This window comes from Podarcis liolepis (assembly GCF_965112155.1).
Source record: "Podarcis liolepis genome assembly, chromosome: 2".
Taxonomy (NCBI): domain Eukaryota; kingdom Metazoa; phylum Chordata; class Lepidosauria; order Squamata; family Lacertidae; genus Podarcis; species Podarcis liolepis.
Window position 1 is genome coordinate 56,839,032 of NC_139555.1, and position 13,767 is coordinate 56,852,798.

Below are 13,767 nucleotides of genomic sequence, written 5' to 3' on the forward strand. Positions count from 1 at the left end.
TGTTAATGGATCCTATTATTACAAAGAATGCATTTAGGAATGTGATGCTTAAATAAAGAGGTTATACTCTTATCTTAATTGCTAGGAGTGTAATATAAACCTTTTTGAAAGAGGATTGGGCAGTATCCAACTAACTTGTTCCATCAGCACAAGGAATTTTGCTTTTGCAACGGATCTCCCTCCCTCCCCACTTTCCTCTCCCCATGTGCCCTCTAAATCTGTTCTGGGTTTTTCTCTCCACAGCGGATTTGGGGAGGATGTGGGACTATTAGAGAGGGTAAGTTTTGTTGCATAAGGAAAAATCCTAGTACCGATAGAAGAAGCTTGTTGGATACTGCCCATTGTCTCCAAACCAGATTTTCACAACTGAAATAAATTATTCCACCTAATATAAATAGAATTAAGAATGGCACCAGAGCTCATGAATAGCATAGGTGTAAGGTCACGCAGGGATCATCAAACTTTTTCAGCAGGGGGCCAGTCCACTGTCCCCCAGACCTTGTGGGGGGCTGGACTATATTTTGAAGAAGAAAAAAGAACAAATTCCTATGCCCCACAAATAACCCAGAGATGCATTTTAAATAAAAGGGCACATTCTGCTCATGTGAAAACACGCTGATTCCCGGACTGTCCGGGGGCCGGATTTAGAAGGCGATTGGGCCGGCTCTGGCTCCCAGGCCTTAGTTTGCCTACCCATGGGTTAGGGAATTTTTAAAGAATAGCCCCAATGCAAAGGGATTGGTGGATGGCACCTTGTCATTATTTTAGAGGAACATTTCCAAGGATATAGCTGGGGGAAAAATCAGGAACGTGAGAGTCTTCCAAATTAATTTTACATGTTTTAGCTAGAGAGTTGATCCAACTGCTGTCAAAAGATGTTCTAGCAAAGTAGATTTGGAAAGCTGGGGACATTGTATACGGCATGGCTATGGTCAAAGAAGGCAAATTAATCACATGGCTGTTAGAGATAACTTCCAGAAGCGACTAAACAGACTTATTTTGTGCAAACATCTTATCAAAACCTCTATTTTCACATATCACTGTATATGAATGCTTTGCTGGTCCTGCTAAAATTCTTTGGACTTGGTTTTTTCTTTTTTCTTTCTGTTTTCAAAATGCAGCTATTCCCCGCCCCCTCCACCTCATTTTAGGGATATTTGATTTTCGCACTTGAGTTTGTGGAGGCTACAAGATAAAATGTATTAATTGAAGTGCAGGTTTATAACAGTGCCTATTGCTGTCTGCCTGTTTACCAACCATTGAGATCAGGGAGCCTTTAAGGACAGCTTCAGCTCCTTGAATCTAGGAATCTTGCCTCTCTATACTGTGAATTTTTTCAGTACGTAATGTTTAAAATCCTGCTGGTGGCCTTTTATAACAATCAATTCTTTCATTTACTTTTTTTTTGTTATCAGTTTTCAGTTTAGCCATTGTAACATTTCACTGTTTTTTTTAAAAGAAATGCTTTTCCCCTTCTCATTTGTTTTCTTCATTAACATTTCCATTGCTTATTTCTTGTGCCAGTGTACTGTGTCACCTCACCTAAGGAAGACAATAGGTATAGGGAGCCACCGCCCACCCCGCCAGGATATATGGGGATTTCCTTAGCGGACTTAAAGGAAGGATCACCTCACCACCCACACCTCAAACCTCCAGACTATAGTGTGGCGGTGCAGAGGTCAAAGATGCTGCATAGCAAGCTCTCTAGGCTGTCCTCCGCTCCTCTGAGTAGCGAACCAGTGGCTTGTTTTCCAAAGAAGATGCCTCAGTTGCATGGCCGACAGCCGTCCCATCCTAAGCTAGCAGATATGACTGACGCAAATAGTGAAGAGGATGGTATGTTGAAGATCTAATTTGACAGCTATTGAGTAAATTGGTGTGTGATTTGTAAGTGTGGCCAATGCACGAATTGTCTGACCTCACCAGGATCACCTTGAGTGTGCTTCAGTGATTTCCCCCCCTCCGCTTCTAAATCAATTGCACACGCTTTACAAGTGCGTACTGTGAAATGAACAACCCTTTAAAAAATCCAGCACATTAATCACTGTGTTCATGATTAACCAGCATGTGTCCAACAAATGCAAGTATAAAGCCAGGTGCACAGAGTGGTCCACAGTTCTTGTCCCTGAAAGGCAGATGAAACTTTCCCAAAGAGCCTATAATATTTTTTTTTTTTTGTACGTAACAGAAAGATGCTTCAGAATGAAATAAACCAAACTAGGTCTACGAAATTGCTAGTGCATACAAGCAACTTCTGTCTTGGTTAGGGGGGAAACAGATGGGCCCCTGCCACATGGTGGCCATCTGTAAGCTCCTGTCATGTAGTAAGCTGGGCATTTCCTCCTGTACAGCTCTGTGGGGCTATAAGGCTGAGTGTCCCAGATATCCAGAATCAAGATATTACTGGCTGCCCAGGCAGCTGGAGCTGTAACGAAGTGCAGTTTAAAGTCGTGGCTGCACATTAAATGGCCATTAGTTTCCACCCTTACGTTTTTGAAGGGAATGCTATCAGACTGAAAACAGCTGAGACTTTAAATTGTAGTTTCAATTATTTACAAGCAAGAGTTGCAAACCTCACGAAATTGCTTAGTGGGCACAATCGAGCCCAGGGGGACCCACTAATTGGACCACGCTGGTACTTTGCACTTGACCCCTTTCCCAACCTTTTTACACCTCAACAATCATCTCCTAAAGGGCTTAATTCCCCAAATCATGAAGATTTAAAAGGGGTCTAAAGTGAAGGTTTTGCTTGCTTGCTCCCCCCCCCCCACTTTACCTAATGAAAACAGGCAACTTTGATTTTGAAATTTATTCCATTTGTTGTCCACTTTCTGTTGTCCACCACTCTTGGTTGTTTGGCACAATCCCCTCCCCCATTTTTAATTGAATGCATGAATTGAAATTCCTCTTTGAGTGTGCTTTTACAAAATTAGAAATTTGGCACAATTTTTGCCTGACATGCTCCCTTGAGTTGAGAAAGCTCTTAGTTGTGCTATACGCACAGTGCTGTGTTTCAGAAGAAGGGGAATGATGGTGGGTGAAAGGAAGGAAATGTATGTGTATATACATAGCAGTGTGGGATCATGTTCCTAATCGCTCGGATACTAAAGCGCTCTAAAAATAGCACATTACGATGCATTCCCCAGCTTCAAATTCAAAATAATCCATTATTTTATTTTTGTATTATAATTTTATCCCGCCCGTATAATTCTTTCCCCATCCAGGTGAGCCAGATGAGGCTCAGAGTGAGTGTGCATCAGTGACTGATGGGAAATTTGGATCCAGTCATCACTGCACCATGCTGTACCTCATTAAATGAGTCCCAGTCAACTGACCCCTTCCAAACTTTGGCTGAGATCAAAATATCTATGTTAGATGTACCCATGACTTGGGCATATGCAATGGGATTTTTAACTTTATGTTGAAACTCCCCATATTGGTCATTGTTTCTGCCATATGAAGTGCCCAGTTTCCAGACGTCTTTTGAATTTGTATTATGATTGAAAGCATCCCATGCACACATTCTGTTGCTTGAGAACACACACACAAAAAAGAGTTTTGTGTGTGTGCTCAAGCAGTAGCATGTGTGCCTTGTAGCTTATCTGAAGAGTATATAGTAAAGGAAGCTACTGGGGGGAAGAAGGCTGATAAGCAGTGATGTTTCCATAGGTCTAGCATACGCAGCTTCCCAAATCCTTTTAGAAAAAAAAATCACTGCATGACAGAAAGGACATGTAATATTTTGCTTAAGCTGACAGCATGTTTCTTTTCATTTTTGTTCACATGATCAAAGGCATTAAGGATGGCTGCAAGGGAGGATTTTGAATGCTTTGAAAATGCATGCCACTCATTTGATTTTGAGTCGGGGAAATCCGGTGGGGAGCAGCTTTCACGTCCAGAGTGGGTGTGGTCAGTGTATTGACTAAATGTGTTGCATGTTTATGGAACAGATGGTTTACTGTGTTTCTCTTGCTTCACAGAAGATGAACAAGTTTCAGCAGTCTAGCCTTTGCGCTGCCTGTGAAAATTGCCCCAAGTCACAGAAACATTGGAAGAAGGAATTGTACAATATTGTTAGCTGTAGCTGACAGCTTGCTGCTATTGACTTCAAATGTTGCATTTGCTTGTCTTCTGAATAATATGACGGACCTAATCTGGATCCTAATTTTGAACTTCTTTTGCTTCACTGCAATCAGCTTCACAGCCTAAGAAAACTATTTATATCTTGAGAGAGACAGACAACAATTTCCAAGGAATACTGACCCTGAATTGCAGAAAGCAGAATCCAGAAGGACCTCCCTTTTAAAGAAGTGGGGCCAACTTGGAAACATTCTTCTGCAGGAAACCTGTAGACACTTTTGGTAGACTTTGCTCAGATATTTTCTTTGTGACCATTACGGCTCTCAATTGAAGAATGTTATTTTACGTGCTTACGGAACTGCAACACTTCAGCGAAACCAAGGATACATCTGCAGCAATCTGAAGAGTAATTTATTAATTTGGAGTTTATAATAAGGCTTTGGTTTCTTTGTTTGTTTATATGTGTATTAGAATGCTCTGGTTGGCTAATGTGAATGCTTTTACAAAGAAAATAAGGTAACAAATTATCTTGGTGTTAATGACATGTTTTATGCTAGCAAAACACCGTGGATTTCTGAGGAACTGGATGTCATGAGTGCAGCTAGAGGTTTACACACATTGCCACATAAACCTCTCTTGTAAAATGCCAAGCCCTGACCTGTGTATTGAGTGTGCTTTAATGTGCATAGTGTAGTGGAACACTGCCATCTGTTGGTCCTGTATTTTAAAACCGGTGAAGTACATGTGACCGCCGTCCTTTCAGCTATCAAATGAACAAGGAAGTACCTGCAGTTCTTTTCTTTCACGCATTCCATTTCTTGCCCTTCCGTCAAATTCTATCATGCTGTGTGTGTTACGTTGTATTTACAGCGCAATCTCCTGTGAACCCGTCCAGTGCAAGTCCCCTTGCAACAAATGGAAGAAGCTGCCAGGTCCTGAACTTTTGAGCTGCATCCAGTTTGCACTGGAGAAGTGCCCGTCAAGTGATGCTCAGCTTGAGGTGTTCAAAACGTACAAGGAGAACCTTGGAAATCAGAACGGAACGTTAGGTTTTTGTTCTTCTCCTTAAAAAAACAAAGCTATATATGCACAATGCTGTGCTTGATTCTCAGGCCTCAGATTTACCTGGAAGCATTCCCCCCCCCCCCCCCAGTTTCAGAGTTGAAAACTGGATGCAGTTACTTGCTCTGTAGCTGCTGTGACACACTCTCCACTAGAGTGAACTCATATGATCCTGGCTGAGCCTTCATATCTGGAAACGACTTTGAGGCTAAACCCCAGTGAGGCTTGCCTCCGGTTAAGCTCTGCACTTGAACGGTCAGCTTCCTTGCAACCACAATGTCTTAGAGAAAAACACAAAAGAGGGAAGGTGTTTAGAATTTCAGTCTTCGGGAACAAAAACTCAGCACAAAATGTGTGGCCATCAATAACTTTGAATATTTGCACTGCAGACTACTGTATGCTTATCTTTCTGTCTTTGTGGCCAGGACTAAATTTAGTGTGTTTCAGCGTCCAGATTATTCCATATTCTACATCCTCACCCCCCCAAAACCATTTTGAATACTTGAGGTATAGGGTCTTTACAAACGAGATAACCCACTCTTAGAGCGAACCTGTCAAGTGTAGCCTTTAACTTATTACCATCCATGGGAGTCCATAAATACTGCTCACTAATCTCCAATGCTGAGCACATTTGTGGGTGTTTAGAATGAGAAACAGCTGGGGACTCGTGCCTTCAGTTGCTCTGGGATATGGAGGCACTTGGAAGCAGCTGGACTCTTTAACTCTCTCTCAAGTGTCTCAGAAACCTACTGTGACTGCAGGATCAAGCCCTTCCCCTTGTCCAAGGCTTCGGTGCAGGGCTACAAAGATGCTCAGTGACTTTGAAGCACTTCTGAAACCCAGGGCAACTGCAGGCACATCATCCCATCCTTTTACAGACCCTGAAAGTAGTTCTATTGTTGTGCTTTGGAGGTGCTCTGATGACCCAAGTTAGGGGAGGAGCAGGGTTGTTTATGACCAAATCTTTGGAATTGTTATCAAGGCACCATCCTCCAAAACATGCGGACATCTGGCCGTATTAAATATAGTCTGCATGTGTGTGTGTGTGTAGAAAGATATATCTATCTAAGTACATGCATATGTAGAATACACACACAAGCTAAGGAACAAAGTAAGTCACTGTTTACAGTTAGGCTAAGCTGAGGTTGCAGCTTTGCTTTACTTAGCCAACCAGAGTACATGGAGAAGAACTGGAGTTCCCTGCATTTATTTTCTTCCTCTAGCAATTACCCAGTCAAAGATTATAAATGGATGTATATTTCAGGTTTACCTGTAAATCCCAGTACCTTAAATGTTTACAATCCAAGCTAGAAGGAAGATGTTTGTCAATTTTAAAGGTGCCTCAGAGTAACTTATTTTTTTACTGTTCAAGTTGTACTGAGCTTTCACGTTTTCTTTTGAGTCTGAGGCAGATGCAGAATCCAAACACATGTACCAAAAAACAAAATGTAACTCCCTAAGCCTTCTATATGCATGATCCATACTGACTTAGGGCAGTGCTAGTGAACCGGAGGGTGTTTGGACAAACCTATGCCATTTCTGGCAGCCCGCTGAGGTATTCCGTTGATGCCTTGTAACATGGAATTACAAACCAGAAAATAATAGAAGGAGATGGAGAGGCTCTCTGATTCATCATTTAGTTGGCTAATCACGTGTTAATACTATAGCCTTAAGTATCTGAGAAAAGTAGCTGCGCAATCAGTCTGCTCTCTTTTCTTTGCCTCCAGGGCCTTAATGGGAGCGATCAACTTGTATGGGCCTTAATGAAATAATATCAAAACCTGACTCAAGTTGGCAGCCGTGATTTCTGCATATACGGCAATGTTGATGCAGGCACAGACCAACCCACAGTGACATTTTCTAGCACAAACCCCACTAGGAATTCCACATTATTGCAACTTCATCTGTTGAGTGAGACTTGTTTAAGATATCGTCTTTGTGGAAAGTGTACATTGGCCACAATCCATGAGTGCCATAGCAGAGGCGGGGAAAAAGCACTTGCGCAGCTAAATAACGGCGTTGGATCCAGATTAAGCCATTCTTTAGTCCTGCGGTGGGGAGCCTTATAGCTCTCCTGATAATGAACTGCAGTTCCCACCAACCTCAGCCAGCATGGCTTGTGGTCATAGGAGTTGCATTCTAGTGACTTTGGGAGGACCCTAGCTTTCCCCAAGCCTGCTTAAGTCCCCTTAGGCATGATTAACTTAGTCTGGGTCCAACCCACGGTGAAGTTTTTACGGTGAGTTTCACCCCCTAGAATGAGCAAGCTGCTATTCTGTTTAAGACTTCTGGTTTCCTGTTCAGCCAGCTGACCGCAGTGAAGAACCTCAATGCCTCTAGCTCTGCATAACATGCATAAAGTGCTAAGGATGCAACTATACTTGCCATTAAAAAGTTTGCAGACCTCAAGCCTTAGCTTCAGTTTTCATCTTAAGTATCAAGTGGTGCATAAGTGCTAACATAACTGCAAAAGTAATAGGGAATACTGATGTTTTGGGGCCAATAATATAATTTCTCAGTAACCTCAAATACTGTTTTAGCTTGCAGGAACAAAACTAAAGGATTAAGGCCTTCTCGCTTGAGGGTAATCCTTCTCCATTTGATAATCCTGATACTCCTTTCATTTACATTATTGACAAATCTCAAGGTCTGCTCACCTTGTCTGAAGATCATCGAACCAGCCATTTGATAACAATCACCCTCTTAAATTTGGTTTTTCCATATCTACAGCATCAGTAATACTCTTTTTTTTTAAAAAAAAAGTACATTGGTGTTCAAGCCACTGCACATCTTGTTAATCATGTTGTCCTATAGAGCCCCTATAGTGTAAATATGCTCTGGGTAAATGAACTCTTTTGACTGCTTCCGATTTGCACAGTGTGAATTGCCTCAGTCTGTCCTTGCTCTGATCTTCATTTGTTTGTTTGCTTCCCGCCCCCCTTTTAATCAGCTGGTCACATTGATCAGGGACACTAGCCAAAATGGGTGGATACAAAGAGACAGAATCACCTTTTTTTAACCAGTTCATATGAAAACTTTTCTTAATCCTATTCTATGCTGTTTACATGACTTTAATTCTTAATGTTTATGAGTACATTGTTGGCATGTTCTGTGCTTTTGTCCCTTGCTATATAATTTCTAAGATCATGTGTTTGAAATGGCTGCCTCTTCTCTGCACATAACCTTTATTATTGTTTTTTTACAATATATTGTGAGGAAACGTGTCTCAAACCAAACAGGATATGTCCTTTAAAGCAGGAAAGTTTGGAAATCTGAAACATGGAACCAATGTCAACTTTTGCCTCCATGTGGTGACATGGGTAAGAAGGAGGGGAAAAGTCCTCCTCACGTGTAAGTAGACCAGTGAACTGTACATCATTTTAAGCTTGCCCGTTGAGTGCTATTTGATGCTGGGCTTATACTGTTGATGAACTACATTGTGGAAATGTGCATAATATTGGGGTAGAAAAAGTGTACTAGATGTACTGATGTTTTCCAGTTTTGTAATTTTGAAGGTGCCCATGTATTTATATGCACTCTGCTTACCCTAAGACACAGTGTCAACCTAAGGTAAACTAAAACATTGTGTTCTCACCTGAAGAGTCGTTCTTTCTATGCTAAAGATGAGAGGACTTTGCACAGACACTAGTAGAGGTGGTGTTTACTTAGGCTTTTGAAATCACTTCTTAGGGCCTGATCCTACTGTGATTTGAAGTAAGAGGTGATCTGCTCCTCTTTATTAGCTTCTCTGAGGAGGTAAAACCAGGACAAAAAGAAACCTGACCCATTCAGCCATTCACTTATCAGCAACAGCACAGTTACCGGTAAGTCCCATATAATTGGCATTATATTAAATGTAATTTTAAAGAGGATATTACTTGCCTTCAAAGCTGATTGGGAAAATAGGGGTGATCCCTTGTTGACGAAAGCTTTTTAAATGCCAACAATATAAAAATCGAGTAGGAAACAAATTTGGCTCTGGTTCACCTCTCTTTTTTGTCATTGTCTTGTCTTTTAATTTTTATATATATATACATGGAATGCAGTTTAGCTTGGTATTAATGACTTTTTGCATATGTGAGCATATGGGCAAAAACTGCACAGTTGTAATGGTATTCTGATAGCAATTGTAAAACTGCACAAGTCAGTGATTGTAAAGTATTCTGTAACAAGCAATGTTTGTCTTCTATTTTTTGATACCTCTTACACTTATGTCTTTTAGAAAGACAGTGCCTCTGTATGCTTTTTTTGTATTTTTACCGAGTGATTGTAAATATTTGTTATATTTTTGGTTAAGAGAATGTTTAAAAGTACTGTTTAATATCCAATCTACTAATGTTGTTGGAATCAATAAACGACTTACTTAATATGGATTATTGTGAATGGTTTCCTTCTATCTTCATATTCGCACTCACCCCAGGACTTATCCACTCACTTGGGAAACTGTGTCCAGCCTACTTCTGATACTGATGATCAATGCTGGGGTGTTTATAGAGGAAATCTTTCTTTTTGTTGTTTTTGCAGGCACTTAATACAGTGGGTGGAGAACTTCCAGGTGTTGCTGCAATACAGTTCCAACTTGACCATTGGCCAAACTGGCTGGGGCTGATGGGATTTGGAGTCCGTCACCATCTGGAGGGCCATGGGTTCCCTACCCTTAATATGTGCAATTGCTTCCTCTAGTTCAGACGGTCTTGGGCATATTTAATTTCATTGCAAGCAGTAACTTGAGTGCAAAGGTAGTGGAAAACACTATGTACAGAAGGGCTATCTTTTTCTTTCCCTAGCAGAGGTGTGCCACATGAGAAAAGTGACCCTGGATCTAGAGAAGGCTTTTCACAAGCTCCTTATTCAAAACCTTTTCATAGTCCATTTGAGCTTGTATTCTACAGCTTTTCGTTTCTGGCATGTTTCTCAAACTGTATCACAACCTCCCCACCCCAATATCATGCAGCGGTAGGAGAAGTATTCTGGGTAAGAGTTCACAGAACAGCACTAATATATTTTCTCCTTCCACCCTGTTGGTTTGGACCAGAGCAATGAGTTTAAGCTGGCGCACCTGTGCCAAATTGTGATTATAGAGAGCAACCCTGTGCATCTTTACTGGCACTGAAGTCCCACTGCATTCAGTAGAGCGTAGTCAGGTAAGTGTGTTGAATCACAGCCTTCTTTAAAGGGGCCTACTTTAATATTAACAAACAAATAAGGATATTTTGATCATTCAACACCATCAGCCTGAAGCAGTTACTTTAACCACAAGTAGTCACTTATCTGTGCAATATTTACTTCAAGCTACTGTTGTTTTGGGTGCTTGTTGACTCATTAACTTTTTTATTTTTATTTTAAAAAAATATTTCTATCATTTTGTTTGTAACCTGAAGTTTCCAGATTTGGTATGTTGAAATGGAAGATTTGGACTAGAAAACATTTATAACTGTGCATTGAGCACAGTTATAACTACACCCTTCTGTGGTTAAAACCGATAGCAAAGAGCACACAATGTGTGCCAACTTATAAAATCTAAGATACACCACCAGAGGGCAGCATGGCACGTCTTTTTCTCCACTCACTAATCAAGGCTGTAGCAAGAATGGCAGTAGCATGAACGGTCAATATGTTTTAGACAAGTACTTGTCAAAACATAACCTTATCCCTGAACTAGCTACAAGAATACACTGCAGCCTTCTGCATCTGACAAGATTCCTAGCCTTAGCCCCTGATTCAATAGGCGAGAATTTGGAGCATCTGTTGTACATAACAAAACAAGGAATAGGCCTGAGCTAAAATGGCCCCACATTTTGCCACCCTATTAGCGGGTGGAGATTTTGACAGGGTTCAGGGCGTGGCGAGGGAACTTATTCCTGGCAGTGGAAGCGCTGCTTTTAGCGATCAGTGGGCAGCTGGCATTTCATAAAATTTGGTTTAAAATTACTCCCATAGCAGCTGCCATTTCTGTCCCAGATGCCCTGGATTAATTCTATGTCTGAGCCTGAGGTAGAGAACTCAAGGCCCGGGAGATGTTGCTGGACTATAACTCCCATCGCCACTGACCATTCTGATTGGGGTTGATGGGAGTTGGAGTCGATCAACATCTAGAGGGCTGCAGACTCCCCAGCCATATACTTTGGGATTCTCACAAGCAGAGCGCAAATGCTACAGCCATTCCCAGTTTGTCTCCAGCACCTGGAGTTCCAAAGTATCTTGCCATATACCTAGGGGACTTGTTATCAGATAGCTGCCTAAAACAGTGCCAAGCTAGTAGCTGCTTGAGCCCAGATGTTGCAATTGAACCTTTGGGATAATGTGTCTTGCTCTCACAATGTGAGTTTGCGCTCGCCGAAGAAAAATGTCCTGGAGGTGTAATTTGATTCTGAAATGTGCACTGTATTTGGCAAACCAAAAGCATAGTCCTATCAGCCCAGGGAATGGACCATTGTCCTCATGTCCTGCTCTGAGCTTCCCAGAGGCATTTATTTGACCGGTGCGGGAAGGAGGTTAGACTTGGTAGGTTCTTGTCCTGACAAGCCAGCTTGGTGTAGTGGTTAAGAGCGGTAGACTCGTAATCTGGTGAACCGGGTTCGATTTCCTGCTCCTCCACATGCAGCTGCTGGGTGACCTTGGGCTAGTCACACTTCTCTGAAGTCTCTCAGCCCCACTCACCTCACAGAGTGTTTGTTGTGGGGGAGGAAGGGAAAGGAGAATGTTAGCCGCTTTGAGACTCCTTTGGGTAGTGATAAAGCGAGATATCAAATCCAAACTCTTCTTCTTCTTCTTCTTCTGACCCCGCAGAACTCTTCTTATATTAAAGTACTAACATCCATGTACATTTCTCCATATCGTGATTTGCTGATCCCATGTTAAGAGAGAATCTTCCACTAAGTACTTTTGTGTCTTGTAGGGCTCAAAGAAAAGAGGGGGAACTTTTGGCAAAACTTGTTCAGGAGTACCAGAAAGCACCCCCCCCCTTTGCCTTTTGTTTTCATGTATTTATAGCTGCAGTGACGGGACATCTGCATTTGCCCAATACTGATTCAGGATGTGTTGTCTCTCCTTCAACTGCCCTTGTGCTGTGAAATTTTGTTAATACATAGTTAGCAGGTGGCGCTTATGGGACTAGACCCAGAGGGGAATTTGCATGGAAGCAGCAGCTCTGAGGTGAAACATTGGCATCCTCCTAATTTAGGATTGTTCTGGAACCACTTTGGGCTCCTTTCGCTGAAAACCAAAGCATTAAATATTGGCTTGTATGTTGGTGCAGTGTTCCATTAGTGCAAGGTCGTCTTCCCTGTAACAGGCCTTTTCTCTCCTTCCCATCTCATGTTCCAATGGTTCTGGCAGTTGCCCCACCCCTACAGAGCACATCTGTGGAGACTCTCATGGAGAACAGAGAGAGGAAGTCTCATTGTGCATGTGGAAGTCCTACACGCTAATAAGATGGTACAACTATGTTGAATCCGGCCCATTTGTTGAACTCCGGCGTAGCTTTTGGTAGTGGACAGGCCTAATATGAGTGCAGATCTGCACTTTTAGTTCTTCAACAGAGCCAGATTGGGCAGCTGCTCAGAGTTTCCTAAATCATTCTCTTTCCGACCGATTCAATATGCAGATGGACTGTTGCTAAAGTAGCTGCCATTTAGTCAATAACCTCAAGCGTTGTATAACAGTTTTTCCTCTCTACAGTTCACAGGGAAGGAACAATTTAATGGCTCATTGGGATTACTTTGTCAACTAATGGCTCAGGCAGCATCTTTCATGTCCTGATTTTGGCTAATGGTGAACTAATTCGCTGAACTTCTCTTGATCTAAAAAGTCTAATCAACCAAGGCGGGGCGTAAATTCTCTTTTCATCTTGTTTGGCCTCATAGTGCTTCCTCGCCCCCTCCCTTTGAAAGCAGAGATGTTGTCTTACATGAAAGTCTGTGTGTTTATATGCCCTGAATTGTCAGCCTGAGGACGAAATACATTCTCTGGAGTGGAGCGGTGGAGAAAGGGGCAGTTGAGATGATCAAGGGGCTGGAGTAACTCCTCTGTGAGAAACAATTGGGGCTTTGGCTTAGTTTGGAACAGGGGTCAGCAAAATTTTTCAACAGGGGGCCGGTCCACTGTCCATCAGACCTTGTGGGGGGCCGGACTATATTTTGAAAAAAAAAAAATTCCCCCCACAAATAACCCAGAGAAGCATTTAAAATAAAAGGACACATTCTACTCCTGTAAAAACACCAGGCAGGCCCCACAAATAAATAAAATCATTTGTATGCTACTGTTTTAGGCATACCCACCCAGAATGGATCACAGTACCATAAAAGAGTATATTTATATAGTGCTTTTTATGGGGGGATGCAGGGAGACATACCCCTAAACATTTCGTTAATCTTTGTACCTTTGTCCATTTACTGTATTTATTTCCCCCGATTTTAACTATAAAAAGGTGTTTTTCTTGGGTCAAAATGAGAGTACCCCTAAACACACATGCGCGCAAGATAGATAACTTATAAATGAGATATAACATAACAACAACAGCAGTTTAAACAATATTGTAAAAGCTTGGGCCAGGTAACCCAGTTTACAAATGTCAATATAAATTACCACCCATCCAACCAAACCAACTGTACTAAAACAACCAAT

The 13,767-nt window shown here is 41.8% G+C and overlaps 1 protein-coding gene across 9 annotated transcripts in view; it reads left to right on the forward strand.

The window, feature by feature from the left end:
• The window catches only part of RAPGEF6 (Rap guanine nucleotide exchange factor 6), a gene marked incomplete at its 3' end in the record, with an annotated part of 139,346 nt that extends 129,833 nt beyond the window's left edge, over positions 1-9,513 (forward strand). For 6 of the 9 annotated variants that reach the window (XM_083487940.1, XM_083487942.1, XM_083487943.1 and 3 more), the window contains 2 exons: positions 1,525-1,836; positions 3,981-9,513. In XM_083487940.1, coding sequence (XP_083344066.1) covers positions 1,525-1,836; positions 3,981-4,006 — 338 coding nt within the window. The remainder of the gene's footprint in view (positions 1-1,524; positions 1,837-3,980) is intronic. The other 3 variants (XM_083487945.1, XM_083487946.1, XM_083487947.1) reach the window with 1 other exon arrangement.
• Between the last annotated feature and the right edge of the window lie 4,254 nt (positions 9,514-13,767).